This window comes from Mesocricetus auratus, unplaced genomic scaffold (genome assembly GCF_017639785.1).
Source record: "Mesocricetus auratus isolate SY011 unplaced genomic scaffold, BCM_Maur_2.0 Super-Scaffold_6730, whole genome shotgun sequence".
NCBI classification, from domain to species: Eukaryota; Metazoa; Chordata; class Mammalia; order Rodentia; family Cricetidae; genus Mesocricetus; species Mesocricetus auratus.
The window spans coordinates 32,004,314-32,031,678 of record NW_024429184.1 but is presented as its reverse complement, the minus strand read 5'-3'; the positions used below and the strand labels follow the sequence as shown (position 1 = coordinate 32,031,678).

Genomic DNA, 27,365 nt, shown 5'->3' with positions numbered 1-27,365 from the left:
TCATGATGAATTTCCATAAAAATGCTGGTTACCTATGCCCCATCAGTTTGTGCAATCTTTTGTTTTCTTCCATTGTATTTTCTTACAATATGTCAATTTTCTTTTTAAGAAACTATTAAGTATTATTATTTTTGATAAATTAAGTAGATAATTCAGACAGTCTTGAATGTTACTACTGTGATATGTCTATTATAATTATACCAATATATCTCTTTTCCTTAAAGATTGCTTTAAATAATTCCTCCTGAAAACATATACAAGCACAATTTGTTCTGATGTCTTTTCACTATTCTTTTGGTAAAGAAATAATGTCTTAGTTGTGAAAAGAAAACACAAATAAAAACAAGCTGAAATTAAATATATAATTCAAGATCATATGAAATTCACATAAACTATAAATGTATATTATATTATACATTAGGTTTAATTATGAAATCTAATATGAATCAAATACAAAATATTGTAAGTAAAACATTGAAATGTATACTAACAAACAAACAATTCAATATTTCATTGTTCTATTAAGATTAGCAGCAACTTCTCAAAATATCAATGCTAAATAAGAAAATAATTTAACATGAAGCTGAAAGTGAAGCATTATTTTTAGACAAGAAAGTTCCTTTTTTTTTCAAGCACATTAAGGTTTCCATGGTGTTGTCTAAGCATTTTTTTGAGATGCCTTTCCCTCTAGACGATGAGAAATCTCCTTACAGCTCTGCAGTATAATGTTGCTAAATTTAGTGTGAGTACCCTGCAGGCCCAAACTCCCTGCTCAGCAGTCTTACATCTTCTGCCTCTTAAGTTGCTAGCAACATAGGCATGTGCCACTACACAACCATTCAGGGCACACATGCAACAGGGGAAGAATTCAGGTATAACTTCCAGTGCATTTTAAGAGGGTTTTCCTGGTGGCATAAGTCCTTGTTTGTTCAGCACTGTCTTGGGCTTTGACAAATATAATCCATGGCAGAATCTGGGGAAGCCAGAATATAATGAAAAAGGTTCAGAAATATGGAAGTTTAAAGTCCTTGGTTTTAGCCCTAGCAACAGATCACTGGAAGCAACTAAGTCAATGTTAGTAATGAGAACAGAGGACTAGGGAGAACAGACATGATTTCTCAATGCTCTGAAAGCTTGTTTTTACATCTCCTTGAGACAAGAACACACCAATAAAGAAAAATGTGCCCCAGCTTAAAAGATTAAAGCTGAGTTGTCATGGTGATGTCACTGCATGTTCTCATCAGTAGAGAATATTTTTTACTGCACTCCAGTGCACGGATTTATAAATGAGTTCCCAACATTAACAAAAACTACTTACTTAAAAAAATCTATCAGTTCAAAATCACTAAGAGAGGGAAGCACACTTACAGATGGTGGTGTTTGTAAAAAGTTCGAACTCTCCTTCTTTGTTTTCCTTTCTGAACATTGCAGTCTGATAGACTCCATGGTCCTCAAGTTGCTCTGCCTAGACCCACTTCCCAAAGGAAGTAATTAAGCCATGAGGAAATGAGAGACCCCAGAGAGAATCCTTTCTTCTATCATATGAAAATATAAAAATGGCTGCCTATGACTCAGGAAGCAGGATTTCATCAAAGTGAATTTGCTTCAGTCTTGATCTTGTTAGAAGTACAGTTTGTATTGTTTGCACATCACCCAGTTGGATATAATTATTAGAGTCATCGCTAAATATTAAGACACAGTTCAAGGGTGGGGCTGAGTGCCTAAAGAGCCCTTACTGAGAACCATGAGGATGTCCCTTGGGGAGAAGAACTGTTTCCTTTAGGGATATTCTGTAGACATTGGTAGATATATGAGGCTTAAAGGCTGTTCATGAGGGGCAGGGTGGACTGCTGTTTTTTTCATAGACCCAGGTGGAGTATAGGGGTGCACAATAGAAGATAGTCACCTCACACAAACTTAGCCCCGAAAGAGATGTGAAAATACCCAGCAGAGAGCAGTTCAGGAAAGATGTGAGAGTTCAGATGGGATTAAGTGAGCATCCACAAGAGCATTGTGGGAGTCAGATGTGGTAATATGAACATCTTACTTAAACAGTATCAACTCAAAACTGAGTGGAATTGTGTAGAGGCATTGAGACTAGAAAGAGTGAGGAGGCAGAAACTCATTGGCAATGGACAGTGAAGCATGTTGGTGGACGAGTGAAAGTCTGCAAAGAAGTTTTACACTTCAGCATCCTTACAAAGGTATGTCTATGACTTGAAACTCAAAATTTCCCTTAGTTCGGAAATACTTGGATTACCGGCATAGATTATGTCTACAGAAAACTGTATTGTTTATAGGCATTCATTATAAATATTTATCTCCTAATACTTTGTTTTCCACCATCTTATACTTAATGATCATCCATTGTATTTTTTTAGCAATTTGCATGGATTGTTTCTATAAGTAACGACAATACGCATCATTATAGTTCTCATTTAATGATAAAGACAAAACTAAAACAAATTCCAGAATTCAGATCAATAAGGGAGGAGGGTATACACAGGCATGCTTTGTGAGGAATGCTAGTAGAGCTAAAAGATATCTGTCATAGACTTCAAACATACACTGTAAGAATTAGTTTATCTTTAAGAGGGTTCTTTGAATAAGCACCTCAATAAAGTCAAATAGAGGCACTTTTGGTGAAGTCAACAAGATCTGAGTCCTGATAATATTAACTGTTTCAAAAAGGGGTTAAAATTTCTACCCATGGAAGTCTATTACAGAATTACTTCCTTGGGGAGGAGTGCAGAATCAGTCCCAGCTAAATGCTTCCTGACTGATTTTACCTTTCAGCAGGGATAGTTTCACTGCAGTGGTTGAAAAGGGAACTCTGCAGGTAATAATTGGAGCAAGACACAGGAATGTGGCTGAGGGAACAAACCAATGCATGAACGAGTGTTTGGGGTTAATGGTCCTTGACAAGGGGTCAGGTATAATGAAGCATTGGAAGCCTCATTAAGGGTATGTAGGTAATTTTAGGAATCCCTAAGCATTTTGATTGAAATACAACTTTTCAGGACATTCAAACCATAACCCCATTTTCCTCTTATTCTGTGATTATGGGTTGTGCTAGGTAGGCCCTTGGGTTTGTATTATTTTAGAATAATATAAAAGCAAGATGATGAAGTGAGTTAAATAACTCTTCATTAAATAAATTTCAAGAAAATTCACAGTCAAATTAACTTGGAGTGATTTTTGCCCCAAGCATTAAAACTTTTAAATTCTAAAGGATTATCACTATATGGAATAATCGAATGTTGTTGACTGAACAATGAGTGTAGATGTGCTAACATGGACAGAAGGAAAGCCCTGGAGGCTTCAACCATACAAAAAGAACTGAAGGTAGTAAGGGTGTGTGTGTGTTTGTGTGTGTGTGTGTGTGTAAAACAATTAATGAAAATAGAAGCTATGAATATACAAAATATCAAGAAGGAGTATGCGGGTGGGTTTGGAGGGAAGATAGGAAAGGGGAAAATTAACTATATAATCCCAAACATTAAAAGAAAAAAATTAAAAATATTTTTCAAAACAAGCTAAACGAAAAAAGTAAATAAGTGACAGTATATGATACTATACATCATAAATAACACCTTATCTTACATATTGAAATTCTTTAGCTTAATCTTGGGTTTGTAATATATTTAAAGTCTTGGAAAGTATCATAAAACAAAACAAAAAAAGCACCAAATCATATGCTTGGTTTACACTCAATGCATCTGTTTTATGATATAAACAGTATTGTGTATCAATTAATTATTTTTCCACAAACTTAACTACAGTATACTGAAAGATAAAAGCATCACTCTAGAACAGGAAGCTTGGTGTTGAATGTTCAGAAATGGTTTTGCCATTGAGAGTAGGCAAACAGAATATATTGATATTTCTGACTCCATTATTCTTGTTTACAAATAAAAGACACGGTATTTACCTCGTAGAACTGTTGACACCAATTTAACATATGAATTAGGGGGTGAGGACTAGAATAGTGAACTATATGAGACAGTAATTTTACAAAATTATGAAATGAGCAGCCATTCTTGGCATAGCATTGGAAAACTCTAAAGTGGATACAAGTTGGAGAAGTTTGGTCTGTAATCTATGAAGCAAGGTGATCTGAGTCCTTTTCATCCGTTTCATAGTATTTTCACTAATTGGACCTTATTTGCGGCACTAAAATGATTCTGATGACATTTTAATTTGATGTTAAAACCTTGTCTGGCTACTTTTAAAAGTAGAGACAAGCTATCTTTAGTTTTAAATGTTTCTGTCTTAACTTTACTTATTCATCATTAACTCTGTATTTTACAGGTCTTTCCCACCAGGATCCCACAGTTTAGTAAGCAAAGCAACTCTTACCAAAGCATAGGCCCAGGATGGTAGAATGCATATGGTAATTTACTCCTGTCTGGGGGCAGACTAACTTCATGTAAGCTGCAGGGTGAATCACAATTGACCTTTCTAGTATTCTGTTTTCAAGCCTGTTTAAACAGCATCTTCACTCTGTAATAAATTCAAGGGACTAGTGAGGAAAAAGCAATTTTTAAAACATTCCTCTGCAAAGGAAAGCCAACATAGATGCAAGGCATGAATGGCTGTCTGTTGTGCTGGTTTGGCCCAAGACAATGGCAAGAAATCCCATCCCTCCCTTTTTCTATAAGTTAACACTCAGAGAATCACAAGCCTCCTGCTCTTCTAGAATAGCACCCTTCCAAAACTTACTATCCTATTGTTATGGTGGAAGCGGCACCCCAGCCCCTGGCTTCCATATGCACAAAGAGTCTGGAATGTGATGGTGGTAGTTCTGCCCCAGGACCCTCCCCATCTCTCCAAACCCTGCTGCATCTCAAAAAGCCTGCCAAATGATGACCCTCCCCCACAGATTCTCAGGGCCATTCCCACAGGGTATTTAAACTCCCTCCCAGAAAATAGACCTATGCTTTTTTCCAGTCTCCCTTTCCTGTATTCTCTCTGGAGGACTGGAAGGCCATCTGGGAGCACTGTATCCATGAAAAGTTGGCTTTTTCTAATTTTTTGGTCTGATTTGGATTGCTACATCGGCAAAGAGGCTTATCAGTGTGTAGAAACTTTTCACCTATTAGTTCAGGTAGTAAAGCCATATGCCTGGGGCTAGAAACTTCACATTTTTGTATTCATAGAACTAGTCTAGCAGCAAAGTGCTTGTAGTTCTCAATTCTCATTGTTGTGAGACAAGCAGGTACCAACTACTAGCTATGGGAAAGGGGCTTTAGTGTCTGCTACTCATCTGTAAGTCCTTAACGAAAACAGATCATAAAAATGTATTTCATGCAAGCATATCTGAAAGTCTATCACAACAGACTCTGATCAACTCTATTCCGGAAGTAAATTCATCATGAAAAAACTTACATGAGGTCTAAAGACAACTGCTGCCCTGTCAATCAGGTGCTTTCCCAGCAAATGCCATGGTACTCTTCACTCTGTGGCAGAGTATGCCAAACCAGTTTGGGTCAAAAGTGACAATGATCCAACTTAGCAATATTCAAAGGATATTATTAAAAAGAATACTATTGCATATAAGAAATAAGAAAATACAATTTTAAAAAACTGGTTGTTTTCAATTTTTATTCTGGAAATTTAATACCACAGTGCTATCAGATGTGTTGGGAAATTTTGTTCCACAGTCACACGTCTTTAAGACTACTGCAGTAAAAGGTGATTCAAGAACTCAACTTTGCTCAAACAGTAGTAGGGCAGGCTTTAAGAGATAACACTGAGGGAATCTCAGCCAATAGCTCATTGTTAATTATTCTTCTCCAAGGGGGAAAATCTTTCTAGTGTTTCCTTCTCAGACCATGGGGAAAAGGGCAATAGTTTCCTTTGACAAGTTATAAAAACTGCCAGGAGAATTGAAAAAAGATTTATATCTATAAAGGGAGAGACTGAGGTTTGGAGGTGGTGTTTACAATTATACATTTTCTAAAGTAATTGTTCTCAGAAACAAAAGGTCCTGACTTCTGGTAGAAAAGACGACCCTCTAAGAGCTTCGATAGCTGTGGGAACTCTTCCCATTTGGCTAAGACAGAGGAGGACTTCTAACAAGCCCTTACACAGGCTCCTACAGAAACTGTCTTAAGTCTGATGACATGTGACTTCAGAGATCTTGGGAGTCTGTTGGAATTTAATTAGGTCATCCTTAAAGGACTTGAAGCTGACAGAATCACAGTGCTGCTCTTCAGAGGACCATTTTTGTTCTTTATAATCATGTAATCTTCAAAAATGAACATTCCAAATGATTTCCATTTCAGTGGAAGAAATTCTAAAGAAGTATGCCTCCTTAAAACATCTATATGAAATCTTGCATTTCAAACCACATATTACTGTAACAAGTTATTATGTTAAATCGTACTTCAAAATGGTTTTTAAAAAAATGTACTCAGTAATTGCACATTCAAGTTAGTAAATAAGAGTCTTTAATGCATATCCCCACAGTCTCACACCTTGAACATCTGGGGGTAGGTGGTCACTTTGGTGAAGCACAGCTGTCACTCCAGCACTCAGGAGGTAAAGATGGGAGTTTGAAACCAGGCTGACCTGCATACCAATGGCACTGGGACATGTTTGTGGCATATCAGGTGATCCCATAGACAGCAAGTTGGGCCTTGAACAGGGAAGCTTGAGCCTGAGATCCCCTTGTCTGCCTCCTGACCCCCAGAGGACAGATACAGAGAGGCAGCCTGAGTGAACAGGCCCCAGAACACAGCTATGTTGGTCTTCTGGGCTGGGACCACCACAAAACAGTAGTTCTCTGTGAAGAAGTGCACACAGACAAAATAAATGGCAAAGCCCACTAACCACTGGTTTTCCAAAAAGAAGCATAATACCATGGAGACAGGAGCTCAGCTGTCTCCTCTAGGCTTGCCTGACTCAAAGCCCCCCTGAGCAGGATGATCCCAGAAGCTGGGAGGGGTCAGGGCATGGCTGCATGGAGAATGTACAGCAGTGAGGAACTGGTCTCCAGCTAGAAAGAGGCTTCTTGAGCCACTTATAATGGTTTCTCATCATGATGGTCATTCTACCATCTGATCACATGGGGACAGTGAGAGGCAAAGTGGAATCATATCCTCTCAGACTCCCAGAACCTCAGATGATGCCGGCTTGGGAAAGACCTTCAGCTACATTAGGTGTGGAAGTAGCTTAGGCACAGTGCTAGCTGGAGCATATAGCCAGGAATACAAGATGCTAACTGCAGCCATTTGTGCTCAGCAGCACAGCAAGTGGGAGGTCAGGCCGTGTTCCCCAGCCTGGAGCCCTTGAGTATGAGTGAGGCCTGTCTCTGAACGGGAGCGTATAGTCTTGCCTAATTCTCAGTGCCTACCACCATTGCTGGCTGACACAAAGTTATAGATAATGGAGGAAGACTGGGCCCCTTACAAAGCTCTGTGGAATCCATGGAGGTATATTTTCATCATCATCCCCAAAATACATAGGGAGAACAGATCCCATGGAAGTGATCTTTTAAAGGGCAGAGGACATGATTTTAGTTTGAGCATTTTTATGTATTCATTGACCACTTGTATTTCATCTCTAGAACTGTCTTTTCATTCACCCTTCATGAACTTCATGGCCCATAGCTTGGATATTGTAGCTCATTGTAAATGTCTAGATTTAATTAATTCTCTGTTTCTTTCAAGAACTGCTCATATCCTCAAGTAACTGTTTCTTTTGCTGGTGTGAACTCTATATTTCCCTGGGAAACCATTTCTCAATTGTTGCCAGGATTTTTTGAGAGGCTGGAGTCCTGTTCAACCTTTAACTATTCCTTACTGTTAGCTCTGTGTTCTTAACAGTTTCTGGGTTTGAGTGTTACACTTACATCTCCAAGGTGCTTGGTATTGACTTTGAACAGTGTGACACATAAGAACTTAGTTTCTCTTTTTGTGGAAATCCAGCATCATTTGTTAAAGAGGACATGTTTCAACCAAGGTATATTTTCATCATCATCCCCAAAATATATGGGTCTTAACTGCACATATTTACAACTGGAACTCAGCTCAGATTCATTTTCTTGTGCCAGCAAGAGGTTGTACTTGCTGCTTATGGTTGTGAATCATGACCTTATGTGAGGCATGCTCATGCTATCCAGGGTATTTTGTGTTTCTATGGTAATGTCAAGATTGCTTTTCTATTTCTGGAAAAATGGCATTAAAATTATTATTGAGGATTGTGTCCAATGTGCAGATTGATTTTCATGGTGTACCTATTTTCATAATATCAAATCTACTAACTTTAAGCATGACATGACATTTGACTCTTCTGATGACATCAGTAATGCTTTGTTGGTGGTCATGAATTTTTTAGCCAGTTTGACCAGGCAAGTTTTTCTTTGACCTTGGATCACGACAGGTTTTGTGGCTACAGAAAGAAAGGTTGACAGTTGTCTCTCAGAGCTTGAATTACATCATGGCATTTAACTTTCTGTAGGATAAAAATTTCTCCTTTGGTGATAGGCCTATGTTCAATTGTTACTGTTGTGTCCTGTAGATATATTATTTTGTAATGTGAGGTGTGAGGTTCTCCCATGGTCTCATTTAGTGTTCTAAAGGCCTCCTGCCACAGGATCAGGTCTCTCTGTCTTCAGATTTGGGGAAACTTCTGTTATTATTTCATGAAAATATATGTCCTTTCCTTTGGCATGAAATTATTCTGCTTTCCCTAGGCATGTGAGTCATACATTTCTCTTCTTGTGGTGTCTTATGTCTGTGTAAGTTTGGTCTTGTCTATCTAGTTTCCATCTCATTGACTCTACTTGACTCCAAATCTATATCCATTCTGTTGCTTTGGCTTTCCTCACACTTTTTGACTTTACTTACTGAATCTTCCCTTATTGAATACCTTCAAGTATTTCAGGGTTTTGTTGTTACTGTTTGCATGTTCTCAGTATTTCTAGCTATTGGAAGCTGAACCCCCACATCTACTGCTGATTTCCCTATGAAATCACAAAATCCAACTAACAGTTTGTGTCTCTTAGAATCAACCTAGAAGTTTGGGTCCTCCTGAGTTCTTTCTAAATGCTTATAAGCACTCTTTTGAATTCTTCATATGGGATTTCATCTAAATCACTGTCACTAGAAGATATTATTATGGGGTTAGGTGTTTGAAGGATTCATGTTGTCATGCCTTTACATTATTTTCGTTTTATTTTTTTCATTAGTACTTGTTCATCTGGGGATAGGTCACAAATGGGATTTTTTGAACCAATATTATTCTCTCAGAAGACAATTTTACAGCATTGAAAGAAGAATATGGTATATGAGGCTTGAGCTGCTGTCTCCATTGTGTATTGGTACTTATCACACCAGTGTCAGTTCCTAGCCACCCCTGAGAACAGAATATAGCCTCCCAAATCAAGGACTGTGAAAGAGTAGACACGTTTGGGACAAGGACAAAAATGGTCATATATCAATGCTAACCCCCTAAACACTGATTATTGTTGGAAGAAACAAAACTGTAATGGAACCATGTGTATAAACATATTATTTCTGGTGGAATGAGTAAAATAGAAAAGCATCATCAGACATGTGAATACTACTTAATTCATAAGAAAAAGGAGGGAAAATAAGATAAAATGGGCATGAGGGAGATGAGGAGGCTATGGAAAGAGGCAGTTAGAATTAAAAGTAAATTCAAAGAGAGATGTAAAGAAAAAGAATCAGGTGGTCTAAGAGAGCCTGGAGCTTCCGACAATTATCAAATAAAGTGTCATTGTGTTTTCTAGTAAGTCAAGTAGAAGAAATGGGGAGAGGGGAAGAACAGAGAAAAGGGAAATAGGGAGAAAGAGAAAGAAACTTAGAAATTGAGAGGGGGAATGGGGAAGGAGTAGAGGAAAAAGGTAAGGGAGAGGCAAATGGAGAGGTACTGACTAAACTTGGAGACATATTTTACCCAACATAAAGCACACTCAGCAAAGCACTACACAGAAGGTGACTATGTAAGCCTATAGTTTATTATGAAATTGACAAAAAGGGTAAAATTTTACTTATATTGACAGACCTCCAAACTCTTCATCTTTTCAACAGCCTATCCAATAGAAGGGACCTTGATGGGCTAATAATTAAGAGAGGGCTATCTAATAAGAAGCCCTAGCCATCAACCAATAGTTTAATAATTAATATAGCATCTGTGTGTTTATTTGGGACAGCAGGGTGGTGGGACCTGGTGGGACAAGAACCTCCACAACAGGACCTTATTCAAGGTATACAATCCTGTTCCAAAACTTGAGTTAATACTCCAATTTCTACATTCTCTAGCATGCAGCAAGGATAATTGCTATTGGGGGCTTCCAAGTAAAATAAAATAATAGCTGGAATCCCAGATAGGGTTAGATAGCATCCCTTTTGCTTCTTTTATTAGGTGGTGTTAACTGTTCTACCTACCAGTGCCCTGTTCCACTGAGTTACTTCTCACGGTCTTGTATCAGTGTAATCACTACTGAAGATTGATCATGTTGCACCTGGTGAAAAATTAGCACAATACTCTACCCTATTCCCTCAACCACTTCAATTATTTCCTCTTTTGTTAACACCATTTTTACTGATCTTTGGATGGACTTATTTACACATGAACCTTTCCTGAATATTAAAATTTCATCTTACCAGAACAATCACTGGGTCTCAGTGGCCTAACAAGTTACAACCCTTTCCATCAGTAAGTAGGACTAATTAGAAGAGGTTGTCCAAATTGAAGGCACACTGCAATGGTAACAGCAGCACCTGTCATGTCCAGGACACAGGACCCCCTCACACAACCACTGCAGAGACAAGCATAGATGCAAACACACAGGGTTTATTAAAGACTACCTCTAGTTCGAGTCCTCCAGCAGCACTCTAGATCAACTAGTGAGAGGAATGAACCAGCAGGGTTGTGAGTGTGTAAAGGGGAAAAAACCCAAGTTAGGAGAGTACAAGACTTGGCATTTTCTGATTGGTTCAGGAGGGATGCTTCCTGGGTCCATCGGCCGTAGGGTTAAATAAGCATTTGGGAATTTCTGTTAGAGCATCTGTTGACATATTGGGAAATCTGGAGACCATGATAAGACGTCTGTTTCCTTGGTGTCAGGCTGATTCAACAGGATTTGGGGGCTATTTGTGTGTGTGTGTGTGTGTGTGTGTGTGTGTGTGTGTGGGTTTTCTGGGAACTGTGTTGAGGGTCCAGTCAGCAGCTTCTCAAGATGGTATCCAACCTAAAATGACATTAGTATTGCCTGTTGGTGTCTGGCATCTTACACCAACAAGTATACTAATCTGTGGGAGCAAGCATGATACTTAGAAGGGAGGTAGAGAGGTGCACCCTTTCTATTTAACAAGACAATTCATAAAACATCATGGAGTTGTCTCCACACAGGGACTCTTGACCTTATCAATCACAGGGCTTTGTCCTTGCCCACAGAACAAGATGTGGATTCCCTCCTGTGTGACCTATCTCAAATTCAGTCAAAAGGTTGTTGGTTGTACACATAAAAACTGTGCCTTCATTGTTCCAGTAAGCATATCTTTCTTGACATTTTGATAGTGTAGGACAGAGAGTCCTTAACCAACTACTCTGTTCATTTCAATTCCTCTTCAACAGCCTGAGAAAAAGTTCTGGGTCTTTGAAAGAGAAGGAAAGCTTCACATCAATGATGGCATGATTTCTCAAAGTTCTGCAAATAGAACATGCTGTGTCTTAGCAATAGGATCTTGCCATCTGGTTCCGGCATATAGTCAATATCACTGGCAGTTTTATCTGGTTTGGAGTGGTTCAATCTAGTTTGGACTGGTTTGATCCACTTTGAACCAGTTTAATCTCTTTTGGCTAGAGGAATTCCATAAAGGAGCTCAGAGACTTTGTGGTCATTCTTGCTCACTTGATCAGAGTGCCCACTAATGACACTGGCACTTGCCTGGGCTTGATTCCACCTGATGACTGTTTTGGTTTGATTACTGTGGGATCTTGGAGTTGGTCCAGGTCTATGAGGGAGCTGAAGAACTGGGAAGGATGACTATCTGTTAGCAGTGTAGTGATGTCTCCAGAATTGATGCTGGATCCCATCACACTGTCCATCAAGCACCCATTGCTCTTCTAGACCCATGTGACTGCTTCCTCAGGTGGCATTGTGAGAAGCATGCTTTAGGCTCCCAGCTTCAGGCCAGTGCAGTGGCTGATGCATGTTGGGATGTTCTAAAGGGAGGAGTGATAAGCTTTGGTTTTTCTTTTGTGCTCTCATTGACTTCCAAAGGCACTGATATCATCCATGTTTTAGTCTCTGTTTGTTCCAGGCCTGGAGCTGGAAACAAAGCCAGGAATTCTGAAGGATGATTGATGGTAGTTGATAAAGACCTGTTCCTATGGACAGGTGGTATGTTAATCTGTCAGACCTCGATGCGGATGTTCCGGAGATCTGGATTCTACAGCAGATAAGGTGTCTGGCATGGAGCTGGCAATCTCAGGGACATGTCCATCTGCATGTATGTTTCCACCACTGAAACAGAGTCAAAGAAGAAGTCAGGGTCCTAGGTGAGATACTCCTCTCCCTTCACAGCACCACAACAGTCAGGACCCAGTGACAGTGGGGAAAGCATCTTGTGAGTTCTGCTTGAGCAACATCGAGAGTAGTCTCTGTTTGGAGTCAGGGGGTGACTGTTGTAGTGTTACTCATTGTCATGTGATGTCTTGTTTCCTCAGATGTTTTTTGTGTTCCTTTTTGCTTGTGTGGTATGTTCCTCAGATGTTTTTTGTGTTCCTTTATGCTTGTGTGGTATGTGCATGCTTAACCACCAAGTGGCAGTTACAGAATTCTCTTGGTGTATGGTCTCCAGTTGACATCTCTGATACAGTGCCTTTCATTTTCTTGAAACTTTGCTATTATTCAGGTTGCCTGGTCCATAACGTCTAAAAACCTTACCAACATCTTACTGTTCATTCCATTACATTTTCACCCTCAGAAGCCTGGCTTTTTATGTGGATGTTGGCATCCAAACCTAGCTCCTCATTCCTTCAAGGCAAGCATTTAACAACTGAGGTTTTCCTCCAGTCCCATGTTTCACAGACTTCTTGTAAGTGACATGAATAAATGATTTAAAAATATGAAAATCTTTGAGCTTGTGTATGGCTCAACAGTAGAGAATATGTCTCCATGATCTTGGCTTTGAGCTTCCTCCTATGCACCACAACAAAATAAAATAAGAAAAGAAGAAGCATTTCATACCTTAAAGTTTAGAGTTTTACATGGGCTACAGCTAACTCTCTCTACAATTTTAAGTGAAGGAGGATGCCAGGACAGGTGATTGGAATCTGGGAGGAATTCTTCCTTAGAGCCAGATTCTGAGGTGTGTTGCTCTGGAGATGGTTTTCAACAGGTGGAAAAATCAAGTGTTACCAAAACAAAAATCAGTCATGGGTATCTTTTACAACCTTGACCAATAGATCAAATAGGAGTTGACTACAGTGTGGTTGGTACATGGGACTGATGAGATTGGGCAGTGAGATTTGCAACTGTGTTGTGCTCCTTGGCATCTCTTAAATGCAGAATGGATGACATTCACTGCTCTGCATTCTTTCCATTGCAGAGTCTGAAGATGGGGATGGTGAGCCAGAGCCAGGCTTTACCTATTAGGATTCATGTTTTCCCACTGAGTGGACTGTTCATTCTTGAAAAATAGTGCTGAGATTCCTTTGAGTGCTCATCTCATCCCTTCCCCTCCTGGCTCTGTACTTGAAGACTGGTGTCTGCCTTGGCTTGAGCAGATGTGGAATAGTAGATGGCAGAGGTTGAGAGTGGTGGTTGGACATTCATTGACTGAATATCCCTTAGCATCTTTACCATTTCTGGTTGTGGGCCAGAGACCTGACTCCCATTGCCATTGGTCTGCAGGCACTGCCCAAGTTCTTCAGCTATTAGAGTGCCCAGGCTTTTGTGGTCATAGTAATAGACCTTGCTGCTCTCCTTGTAGGAAGGTGTCCTGAAGGGATGTGAATGGGACAAGGCCAGCAGACAGTGTAAAGGGGCTATGTGTTTGGGGTCTAAAATTTCATTGCACTGGGCTATCATAGACAGGGAGGAGAGTGTGTTATTCTGTTCAGTGATGGTCACAGTGAACTCCCAGTGAACATCTGCCTTTCTGTCAGTACTTCCTGTGGGAACCCACTTGGGAACCCCTGAATAGGAGTGCATCAAAGTGCAGATCTGGCTCTGTTCAGTCACCACAGGCAGCATGGTCATGCCAGCATGATGGCGAAGGTGGGCACTATCTCCATTAGATGGAGAGAAGTGCTGCAGGCTGATGGCAGGAGCCATGCTGACCTCACAGCTGGGGTAGAAACTCTGCAGAAGTTTGCACACACTTCATGCTGAGGGCTGATACAGGCAGAGAGGGCTGCAGAGCACATGCCATCTCAAAGAAAGGTGCCTAAACTTAGAAAATTTTCTGTAAGACACAAGAGGACAGTGGAAAACTGGTGAGTTCATAGCTCTGTGGGTTAGTTTGGGGAGCAGTGTTACCTCCAGTTTGTGCTAACTGGGGAAGTTGAAGACCTATGTTCCTCACAGATCCCAGCGAAAGGAGTCAGACTGATTCTTGGTACTGAACTTGATGACACTGATTTGATGAGCTGCCTCTTCCTGTGTGGGCACAGAATTCCTAGTTTATGGGGTTCAACATTTTCTCCAGTCTAGACACTGCCCTTCTTTGTGCTGCTTTGTTTTGATCTCATGCCTGCTGTGAGACTGCCTCATAACTGTATCCCGGAATAGAAGTGATTACAGGTAGGAGAACCACAGACAGCTTCTTGTACCACCGCCTTTGCCCTCTTCTGTATGGATTTTACTCAATGTAAAGAGACAGAGTCTACATAGATCAGACTGGCCTTGAAATCACAGAGAAGGGATTACAGGTGTGTACCAATGCCAACAAGCCGGTCTTTACTCTGAGATTAAAAATTGTTTTGATGTATTGAGAATTTCATATATGAATCCTGTACTCACTTAATTACTCCTTTCTCCTTCTCACTGCCCTTTTGACTCTCTCATTCCTTCTATAACTCATGACCTCTTATTGTTTATGTATAACTATTAAGCACATGTGTATAAAATTTATGAATAAAATCTGCTGATATCATTTCATGTGGCTCATTGCTCATTAGTATTTAATTCTAACCTCTTGGGATTTGCTAGCTTATCAAAGAGTTTCCCCTGAGCAAGACTTATTCTTTATCAGTAACTTAATTCCCTGTAACTCTTACAGAGATGAAGCCTTATGAGAATTTTCCAATATGCTTGCATGTCAGTTGGTGTTGTACGAAGATCATTTTACTGTATAGTGCCCAGTCCAAGTTGACAATATCCAACACAACTACTGCACATAAGACCCAGAGAATACTGCTGAAGACTGGATAAGTGGTTAGAGACAGGGGATCATCTGCTCAGAGATAGTGTCTTCAGTATATGACGGGGAGGTTGAACCCAGGATAATCTCAACAATATGGTTCCTAAATAAGGCTTGGGAAATATCAATGCCTTGAGTCTCTTGATTTGAAATCTGTAGTTCTCTGTAACATTGGTTCCCAAACTACCCTTATGTTTCTTTACAATCATCTCTGCAGTTTAACTGCTTTTATTTCTATATTTTCTATCCTAAGTCATTGTAAATTTTTAAACCCTCCCCCATCTTGTTCCTGTTGGCCTGTCATTCATGCAACAGCCTCAACCTTACTTCCTCTTCAGTAAGTGTCTTCTACAGTCTTGTCTCCTTTAATCTCTTCCACATTCTATTTTTATCCAGTACTGTTGGGGGGGAAGTCCTGTGCATTTGTCAATAAAGCACTACTGGCCAATAGGAATCTAGATAGATGGGACTAGGAGTCCAGGAGAACTCTGGGAAGGAGAAACACAGAGAAATAAGATGTAATGCCATGGGGTAGGAAGCCTGGAACTATTCTCCGGTAAGAGAAATACTTAGATTAACAATTATCGGGTAATTACTTAAGTCAGAGCTAGCCAGTAAGAAACAAGCAAGGCCAACAGCTTCATAATTAGTATAGCCTCCTGTGTGTTTATTTGGGACTGGTACGGCTCTAGAACCAGGCTGGCGGGAAAGCTTCTCTCAAGGAAAAAGCTTCCCTTTACACAGTGCAGACTGACTTCTCTAATACATGGAAATCATTTTCAGTCTCCTTCTGTGTTTTTTAATTTAGTTTGTTATGAGACAGGAACTCTGTAGCCCAAATTATAGACCTGAAGTGATCTTCATGCCTCCAACCTCATCATACCTGGTATGAATATTACTTCTAGAACAGCACAGATTTGAAATATTAATGGTAAAACAGAAGTGGAAGGATACTATCACAATTATGGTATGGAGTGCTAGATATTTGCACACTTTTTTATCTTTCTATTTCTCTTGAATTTAATACCCTCAAGAAGAGGTTGATTTTACTCCCTGTTCACTTGCCTCTAAAGACTCAACAATACAGAACTCAGAACATGGTGACATTGTTACATCCTTGAGGGAGATGTAAAAACACTTGAGAGTAAACTGTCAAAAGTCACAAAGTTACTAAGTACCAAAACTAAATGTGACATTCACCATGAAATATCTGTATCAATAGTTTCCCTATTATCTCAGGGATTTAAGATTCTATCAAAATTAGAGGAAATGTGATCAAAACAACCTTTTTCCAGTTTCTTCCCTTATTGGACATTGTCTGGAGAGTAGTAACACTAATCTACAGTACAAAAGAGCAGCATGAATGGGCATCAGAGTGTGATCTTCTGGCAACCCACATATGTCTAGTATTAGACAGTGCTTACTGGCTCCTCAACACAAGTGACCTGTGGTGATCCAAATTTGTTTACGGGCAACTCCACAGAAACCTCAATGTTCTACCAGTTGGTGGTAGGTTTGGAGGAAGAATGGTATCATAAATCAGGCAGTAGCCAATGGCATGGTCAGATTCTAGCTAAAACATGGGACTGGGCCCCGAAAAAGATGCCAGGAGACCAACAGCAGCCACGAATGACTCTGTCAAATGGCCAAGCATGACAATCCTGCTTCTCAGGGCTATTTGGGTAGGAGTCATGGCAGTGCTTATTACAAGGGTCATTGCTGAAACTGCTCATAATTTGAACATGGTGTGTCACATTCCGGCAGAACATATTTCAACAGCACATACTATACATTCAGATAATAGCATTGGAAAGGAAGGCAAGTGACAATTAGTTTGAGGCAACCCAGGTGAGAAACTGCTTCAGTAGGCTTGAATTGTGAGTTGTCAGCATTTGTCCAGGACCAAAGAAAGATATCAAAGGGATCTTGGTGACAGTGTTGAAGGTTAGGGCTGAGTACATTGAGTATACTTTGTAGGACATGATGAACTACAAGGCTCTTCATTTTGGGTTCTTCTCCAGGGGTCTTTCCTTAGGTTGTGATGGTCCAGGTTGGACTCACCGCTCTCTTCATACTTTGCATTTCTTCATTGTAGGCTTTGGTTCTTGGACCAACTTGACCCCACATACTTACATTCAAGGATGATATCACTGTGAATTTCCAGAAGCAGTGATCTTCAGCTAATATGCAGATGCTTATAAAAATGGATTATGCTATTAGAGGCAAAAAAAAAAACCAGAGGGGCTGAAGGTGAGGCTGGCTGTACTTATTCTCTCTTTCAACCCCTTGTTGCTGTTCTACCCATACTTTCCTACCCATGGATGGTTTCCCAAGATAGGTTTTTTGTTTGTTTGCTTGCTTGTTTTATTGATTTATTTTGTAGCTCATGTTGGTCAAGAGTTCACTGTTTATCTCACTCCGTCTTCAGACACATGGCCACTCTTTCCTGTCTCTGCCTCCCTTGTTGTAGTGTCCACATGGTGAGTCACAGTGTCTGTCTGCTTTCTTTCTTCTTCCACAGGTAAAGTGAGTGTGGAAGTTATTGTAGCTTCCTACACCTTGCAAACCTCTGTAGAATCTTGGACTAATAACGTTCTTGGCCATGGCTGGGTCTGAGACTATGATCATTAGAGAAAAGAACAGTTGCAGAAAGAAGACATTCATGAGCACAGGTGCTGGGTTACATGAAAAAAGCAACGTAGCTTGATGGATTATAAGTGAAAAAAGGAGCAGCCATTTCCTCATCTCAGTGTATCTTCACAGACTGGAGAATGTTTGATATTTTATAGGAATATAGGGCAATTGATTTCCTTTCTCATTTATTTTGTGTTGTATTTCTCTTTCTGCTACTCACCAGTAGGTTCTTAGAATATGGATTATGACACAGCTCCAGCAGGATTTAACCAAGATAACCATATCTATTACTCCTTATTAAAAATGACACAGAATCTAGTTAAGTTGTCTTCCACCAATTGCATGAGGCCTTGCAGCTTTCACTCAATAGCTCTTTTACACTGAGAGAGTGCTGTGGCATATAGCTCCATGTCCAGCTCAGCAGAACTATTCTTCCATGTGGGTTGATTAATGATGAGTACTGGTGGACAAAACTCTTCAGAAAGAATGTCCTTTTTCATATTGGGTATTGATTTCTGTAGTTTGTGGCTTCATTGAAAGTTTTCCTTCTTTCAACTTTGGAGGGTATCTGTACTAGATATACTAATGCAAATCAGTTGTCCATGCTTTGTTTAAATAGTCTATGCCTTCCTGGCATTTAAAGTTTAAGTTGATGATCATGCTCTTTTTGTGATATATTTGCTTGAATGTATGTGTTCTAATTTGCTTCTCTGTGGCTGTGATAAAATACTGAGAAAAACACGCATATACATCACAGTCCATTGTCTAAGGAAACCAAGACAGGAGATCAAGACAGGACAATGGGATAGGAACCAAAGCAGAGACGACAGAGGAATAATGCTTACCTTACTGGCTTGTTTGCCCTTGTTTTCACAGCTACTTTTCTCATAAAACCCATGGTAATTTTACTAATGGTAATCTGCCACAGACATTTTAATAGGCTTATCTGATGGAAGTCATTCCTATACTGATGTTCCTTCTTTCTGGGTCCCACTAAGGTGGGTCAAATTAACTAAAGTCAGTCAGCACTCTTTGAAGTAGTTTTTTTTTCCTTAGCCATAGCTAGTACAGTTTTTTGTTCTGTCTCTGTAGTGTTTGAAGTATCCTGAATTGGGAGGTCCCTTGTTTGTGTTATGGGTTTGGCAATCTTCATGTTCTGTGATTCCTGTATATATCAAGGACTGGAAGATGACGGAGGATGGAGAGGAGTTATTGTTGGGAGGTGTATGATATCCAGTTCCCAGATATGGATAGGTCTATGTTTATGAAAATGTTAGAAAAGAAGGTAAATCAACAGGGATCAGAGTAGTGGACAGGACTTTAGTGGCTGTGTTTATCCTATTGATGTACTATGGTCATTAAAAGCTATCAGAAGCCTTGGTAATTCTGAGTGACCCAAACCAGAATGTACATCGGGGCTGAAAAGTGCTAAAGCAACCAAGAGAAGATGATAGAATTGAAAGCCTAGGAAACAGACCCATCCATCTGTGTGGAGTAGTAGTTTCTTCCACATCTTTTCTGGAGGAGAAAGGAGACTCATGACTCAAAAGCAGATAAAATTCACAGATCCTGGAAAGCTGTACTGCAAGATGTACAGAAACTTCCTTTAGCTTATAGAAACACCTGCTGCTGGGGAGATTCTCACCGTAACAATCCAGCTGTTTTCAGGTAATGCTCAGGTAATGACCTGGTTTTCCTTAATTGTAAATCATGGTGATGGTCACTATCTGCCTCTAAATCATCAATTTTAATACTACTAAACCATTACCTATAGTCCTTTAAGGAATTGCCTTATAGTTACTGCTTCATTAAATTGGACTTATGTGGAACCATTTCAGTGTCCATTGTTGGTATCCTATCTAGGGTGAGAAGACCTTTGTTAATTCCTTTCTAGGAAAAGACTTCAAACAGAGTCATAGAAAGACACATATTGGCAATATTTGTGCTAGGTTGCAGTTTTAGGAAAGAGATTGACAGAAAGCCAAGTGTTGTGCTAATGATCTTCTAAAGACATTAAATCCTCTAGAGTTGTGGAAGGCATATAGGCTGCAACAGGATAGGTGAGAAAAGACTAGTGGTATGCTCAGGAGTAGCCTCAGAGCAAGCGTCATACTCTTTTCTTTGTCATAAGTATGTTCAGGCTAACCATTGCATTCTCATCCCATGCCCTCTCTGCACCGTGGAGTGGGCAAGTGGAGAAACTATATTTTCAGCTATAGCATTGTACTACAGTTTGCTGGAGCTATAGAAATGATACCAGGGACCTGGTGCTGAGCCCCATTTATCCTCATCTTGGGTCAGATGGAACAACTTGAGCTGCTCTTACTAAATTCTTATGGGATGGAAATAAGCAAGGTGTCCCATACCTAGAGTTTTAGTAGTACACAAAGAATGCTAAGACCACAGACCTCCCTAAGCTATTGCTTTCTATCATTCACCTTACCCAAAACCTGCTCTCTCGAGGATTATTTGATACATGTGATGGAATCTTTTCATGCTGACCTTGTTATTTTCTACATGAGTGGCATTGGATAGCAAATAGCCCTCATTAGAATGGACAGAATTGGTCTTTCACAGATGCTGGTCACTCTGTCAAAAGGTACTATTTTTTGGTCAGTATAATTGTACCTTCTGAGTGCCTTTTACATTTGGGACAGCATGTATAAAAACAATGAAAACAGAAGCTAAAGAATTTGAGAGACAGTGTCCTTAGTGGTTGGAAAAAGGCACTCTCAAACATTATCTGCTTGTTAAATGAAATCCCAGTGCCAGAGGCATGCTATCTCCCGATGTGTTGCTGGCCATTAAGAACACAGAAGCCTCCCAAATATTAAAGTTTGTTGTCAGTGGTGCTGGCTATATACCAGGACTAGATGGCAAAATCCTATTGCTGAGACACTATATATTTTACTTTCAGGGCATTGAGATATTATGTCAGCACTGATATGGGTGCTTCTTTTCCTTCTCTGCTCTCTGACTTTTCAAAGACACAAAAGGTTCTTTTCAGGCCACTAAGGAAGAATTAAAACCAGAAATCCTAGTTAGTTTTGTACTCTGTCCTACACTATCAAAAAGTCAAGAAAGATATGCTCACTGGTACAATAAAGGCACAGTTGTTATGTGTACAATCAACAGCCTTTAGATTGGGTTTGAAGTCTGTTGCATAGGAGGGAACCCACATCTTGTACTGTAGGTAAGGACAAAGTACCCATGGTTGATGAGGACAAAGGTCACAGTGTGGAGACAACCACACACTGTTTTGTTTATTGCTTTGCTGAATAAAAAGGATGGGTCTATCTACCTCTCTTCTAAGTATTTGTGCTTGTGCCTATAGATTAGCATGTTTGTTGGTACTGCTGTTACTGTTGCAGTCTTCTTTCTAGTTAGACATCATCTTCTAATTAGTCCCACTTACTGATGGAGAGAGTTGTGACTGGCTAGGCAGCTGAGACCTGTGATTGTTTAAGTGAAATGAGATTCTAATATTCAGAAAAGGATCCTGAATAAATAAGTCCTTTCAAGGATCAGGAAAACCTGTGATAATAACAGAGGAAATAATTGGAAAAGTCAAGCAAAGGTGATAGAGTATTGTACTTTCTTTTTCACCAGGTATAACATGATATTCCAACTGAGAATCTTCAATAGTCATTATGCTAGTGACTGTGAGAAATACTCCAGTGGAACAGTGCATTGATGTGTAAATGTATGCAATGTATCAATTACCACCCCTAATAGATGAAGTAAGAGGGAGTTATTATCAAGTCCCTATCTGGGATTCCAGCTATTACTTCATCTTGGAGAATATAGGAATTGCAGAGTTGACTCAATGTTGGTGACTGAATGTAGCTGCGTAAGATCCCTTTGTGTGGTAGACTGTTGCAAAGATGAAGAGTTTTGGAGTCTCTCATGTTCCTATATAAAAGCCCTCAGCCTTTCTTTGTCAAGTTGCTTAATAAACTAATGATGAGTAGCTCACAATTTTGCTCCCTTAGATATTTTATCATGAGTACCTTTGTATTTTTAATAAACTCAAACTCTATTTCATACTGTTCTGAATTACATTCTTTGTGGAAGCCAAGAGTCCAGGTTTATGCAAATGATATCCCTGACTGATTATGGAGAGATCAGACTTCTGTAGGTGACAGTGAAGAGCTCTGCTTTAATTCTTTCCTCCATTAATGAGAGAAAGGTTCAGTATTCCTTTGGCCAATGAATTTATTTCCTTTATTGTATCTTCAGTGCCTGAAACTCCCTTTTATCTCTTGTATTCTGTTGGTGATGCTTGCATCTTTATTTCCTGTTCTTCTTACTCAAATTTTCCATTTCCAGAATTTCCTAGGTTTTTGTTTTCCTTATTGCTTCAATTTTAATTTTCAAGTCTTGAACCCTTTCCTTTATCTGGTTAATTGTTTTTACTTGATTTTCTTGACTTTTTAAATGAGATTTATTGATTTCTTCTATTTTTTGTTGCTTCCTCAATTTTTAATGGAATATTTCATTTCCTCTTTAAGTGCCTTTATCATCTTCATAGAGTTATTATTAAGGTTGTTTTCTTGTGCTTCAGTTGCATTGGTATGTTCAGGTCTTGCTGCTGTAGGGTCATTTGGTTCTAATGATGCTATTTCACCCTTTCTGTTGTTAAATGTATTCTTACATTGCTGTTTACTCATCTGCTTTTCCAAGTGGTGTGGGTTGTATCTGTGTCTCTGTAGTCTACTGTTATTGTAGGGGAAGGGGTAACCATAGGGAGGATGCCCAGGTGCGTGGGTTTGGGTAGCTTAGTGAATCTTGGGTGAAAGGAATCCAGTGGTTTTTGGTGGTGGTGGGACAGTCTTTCACCTGCTGGCCAACTTCTGGGGACTGTAACAGAGCAATGTAGTTCACCAAAGTCGGAAGCAGGGCCAGGCTGCTTGCTGGTGCTGAGATTGGAGGTATAGGTACAATGGATGTGCTCTGGGGCTTAAGGGGTAATTCAGCTGGGAGGCCAGTCACTCACCTATTCTTACCACTGCTGTGGTTTGTGCCTGTGCCTGTGTAGTCTGCTGGAGTTTCAGGGGAGGGCTGCTCATGGGGAGGATGACCAGGTGTGTGGGTTTGGGTGGCTTAGAGGATCTTGGCAGAACAGAATCCAGTGATTGCACTGATAGTGATGCTATTCCTAGGTCAAATCTACTTACCCTACCAGCTGTAACATGAATAATAAAACCCCAGAGAAAGATATTGCGGTTCAAGCTGAAGATCAGATAAGCAAAGTAGTCAAGCCACTGTAGAGCTCTTACCTCCATCATGCCTGGGGTGATCCTGTCCTCACTATGGCTGGTGACTAATTCCCAGTTCTGAGAATCTGTTCCTATCTCATATATTCTCTAGTGCTGGGAATAAAGGCATACAATATTACCATCCAGCCTCTATGGCTAACTAGTGTGACTGCTGGGATTAAAGGTATGTGTCATCACTGCCTGACTTCTATGACTGTGGTTAGTTTTGCATTCTGATCTTCAGGCAAGCTTTAATATATCATAAATAAAATATCACCCAACTTTGAATTGAAAAAGTTAATTTCACACAGAAACAAAATTATCAAGAATATGGGAAGACAAGGTAAAGATGCAAGGGTCCCCAAAGACAAGGCCACAATGATACAATTATTAGAACTGTGTAAGTGATCATTTAAAATCAAACTATTGTTAATGAGTTCATGACTTTTGAAATTGTCAACACAACTCAAATATGGGAACTCAAGAATAAAAAACTATGAGGAGATTCACTAAGTGGGAAATGAAGTCAAAGCATAGGAAATGAGCAAGCAATGAACAGCCCAGTATGTCTTAATGTGTAGATGCCCATATATCCATCAAAGAGTTGCTAAATATCAAGAAAAGACAAATATCTCAAGATAAAAACAAAAGATATAATCACAGAAGTTACAGAACTCTGTTTTGTCATAGCTCCAAGACAGGGATGATGTCAACCTTAGAAACTAGTTGCTTGAAGGAATTCCATCACTTTCATTAATTAGTGATCAAAAATTAATTAGGGACATATCAGTCCCAATGCTTATTTGTATAATGTTACATAACACTAGACAACCTTTATAAAAATTTCCAAGTTTACATGTAATTTTATTGTTAATTCTGAATAAGATTAAATAAAACACATATATATATATTAAACAATTTTATTTTCAAGTATGTCATGATTAGACTTCATGTGAACTAAAGGTATAAAACATACTATTGTTCATACTAATTAACTTTAGTAAGATATATTTGGAGGTGTGATATTAGCAGTTTGGGCAGTACAAACTGAGCTTCTAATAACCAAACATGTCAATGTTGGTTAGATATCAAGATAAAACACTATTAACTTTTACTATCTGTGGTAGTTTGAAAGAAAATGGCCCCCAAAGGGAGTGGCACTATTATGAGGTATGTCCTTGTTGGAGTAGGTGTTGTCTTGTTGCAGGAAGTATTTCCCTGTAGAGACAGGCTGTTACAAAAGGTACATTGTCCCAGCCAGTCCCAAGACCCTCGAGCCCTAAATAAACACATAGACCCTATATTAATTATGAAGCTGTTATCCAGTGGCTTGGGCTTCTTATTGCCCATCTCTGCCTTAACTATTAACCCATTTCTTTCAATCTATGTATTTCCAAGAGGTTGTGACTTACCCGGTAATTCCCTGGCATGTTACTCCTTTTGCAGCATCACATCTCTCACTGGCTCTTGCCTACCTTTTCCAGAATTCTCCTCATCACCTAGTCCCACCTATATTCCTGGCTCATTGGCCAAACAGTACTGTATTCATCAACCAATAAGAGATACATATACACAGAAGGACTTTCCCTATTATCTCCTCTTTTCTGTCTAAATAAATGAGTTTTAACTGTAACAGTAAAACAGAAGAGTTATCAAATTAGAACAGTATTTATTCCACTAACCTTTGGCAAAATTTAAAGAAAATATTTGATCATCTTTGTGAGTCTAAAGTTTTATATGTAACTTATCTTTTATCATAATTACAGAAAACCATAACTATATCTATCTTCAACTCCATCAAAGACCACAGAATAATAATATGTAAACTCTTGAATTGACAGAGAGATCTCACTGCTAGGTTAGTCACCCAAAATTCTTCTGTAATAGTAGGGCATGCATCTTCAGACCATAGGAAAATTTAAACTATATTGGCAGCTCATCAGTCATCTTCATTTGTGTCTTGCAGAATGTCTGTCATACTCTTCCATGAAGCAAGAACACTGCAGTGCGTTCCATTTTGTTTTGGCAAGTTCAGCATTCACTTTCCTGTGGGTCTTGCATGTTCAGTTTGGACAGAATACAGTCAAACTGTCCATGCAAGATCAGTTTCTTGCCCAAATGGCTAGTGTTGCCATGTTGAAAACAAATCCATATTGAGTTTCTTCAATACCCATTCTCCTTTTTGATGTAATTCATGTTACCAGAAGAAGTTGTGTCTCACTGTCATGAAAAACCCTAAGCCATATTAAATGCCATGTTCTGTAGGTCTTTGAAAGTTTCGAAGAATATCTATCCATTTGATATATCCATATCTGTATCAATATCTATATCATCTATATATCTATATATATCTAGAAAGCCTATCTAACATAATGATAAGTTTTGTCGATTATAGGTGACTAAAATCTATATTTAATTATACATTACAATTTTTAATGTGCTGTATAAACATAATACTTAAATAAGAGGAGAAATATACATAACAACATTTACCTTAAATTTGTATCAATAAATCAAAATCCATACCAATGCAAAGTATTCATTTCTATACTATATTCCCCCTTTTTCCTTTAAAAAGATATTGGCTGTGATCAATTAATCATTTATAACCAACCCCATTTAAATGAAAACAAACACTTATAAACAATATTTGGGAATTTGGGCATTGTTCTTTCCAAACTGCTTCATGCTGTTTTGGGGCACTGTCAGAACTATTGGGATAATGAGAAAACACAGAAACCTGTTTAAATCCTGGCTGTCATAGTCTGCTAGGCTGCATTGTCCTAGCTGTTTCAGATGATAGAACACACGGGTCAGTGCTTGAGGGTGTCTTGCTTCATCAAACCACATTAGTCTGGAAGGAATCCATAGCTTTTCCTTTTCCATGGAAACAAGAAGAAAATATCTTTTCCAAAGTAAAATGTTCTTAGAGTTAAATTTTGAAGTCAAGGCATTCTTAAAATATATAGGTTAGATTTATCTAGCAGCACTTCTGATCAAATATCTTTTAGCAACTGTAGCTCTTTCCTCAGTAATAAAAAATTCAATGATAACAACAAATACAATATCCAGACTCTGTGTATTTTCCATATTTATATGTTCTTTCTATTTCTTTCCCTTTTATTTTTTATTTTTTGAGACAGGGTTTCTCTGTGTACTTTTGTTTCCTGGAATTCACTCTGTATACCATGGCGACCTTGAAATCACAGAGATCTGCTTGTCTCTGCCTCCCAAGTGATGGGATTAAAGGCGTGTGCCACCACACCCAGCTACTCTATTATTTTTTTCCCTTTTCTTTTCTCTCCCAAGCCTACATGTATTTTTAAACACACTCTAAACCCTTTAGAGGTTTTACTTCATCTGAATCTATCCTTACTGTGTATCTCTATCTTTTTGTAATCACATGAGTCTTATCTGTGCCTTAACACCACTTGATTGTTTGGTAAAAGAACTCTGTGCTTTTTGCCTCTATGCTGGTTAAGGAAACCTTCCTTAAAGGAGTTGCTCAAGCCTCTGCTTGTCTCTAGCAAAATGGAGACCACTTTCAAAATGCTGCTACCAAGGAGCCGTGCTTGCCTCTGTTCTTTGTTTATAAAAACCCCTTTTAAGCTTTTGTCAGTATCTACATGGAAATTCATGTAACCCATGTTGGCGCCAGTTTGTTAAGAGAGGCTCTTTGATCTGGCTGGTCCCTAGGCCCTTGAGCCCCAAATAAACACACAGATGCTATATTAATTATGAAACTGTAGGCCAGTAGCTTGGGCTTCTTATTGTCTATTTCTGTCTTAATTACCATCCCATTTATATCAATCTATGTATTTCATGAGGCTGTGGCTTACTAGGTAATGCCTTGGCACATTGTTACTCCTTCGGCAGCATTGCATCTCTTGCTGGCTCCTGTGTACTTTTCCCAAAATTCTCCTTGTCTCCTAGTCCCTTCTATCTTCCTGACTCATTGGCCAAACAAGCTTTGTGGTCTCATATATACTCAAGCCCCAACCAGTGAGTTAGACCACTTCCTGTTGCCTCTACAAGATCTAGACCTCTCAGCTACCTCTCATTAGCATGTCTG

The 27,365-nt window shown here is 39.2% G+C and overlaps 1 protein-coding gene across 1 annotated transcript; it reads right to left on the bottom strand.

The window, feature by feature from the left end:
* Positions 1-11,818: 11,818 nt before the first annotated feature.
* On the bottom strand, positions 11,819-14,406 carry LOC106020789 (uncharacterized protein C2orf78 homolog). Its single transcript, XM_013110325.1, is given in 3 exon segments — positions 11,819-11,998; positions 13,733-14,271; positions 14,274-14,406. Coding segments are annotated over 3 exon segments (852 nt in total).
* Between the last annotated feature and the right edge of the window lie 12,959 nt (positions 14,407-27,365).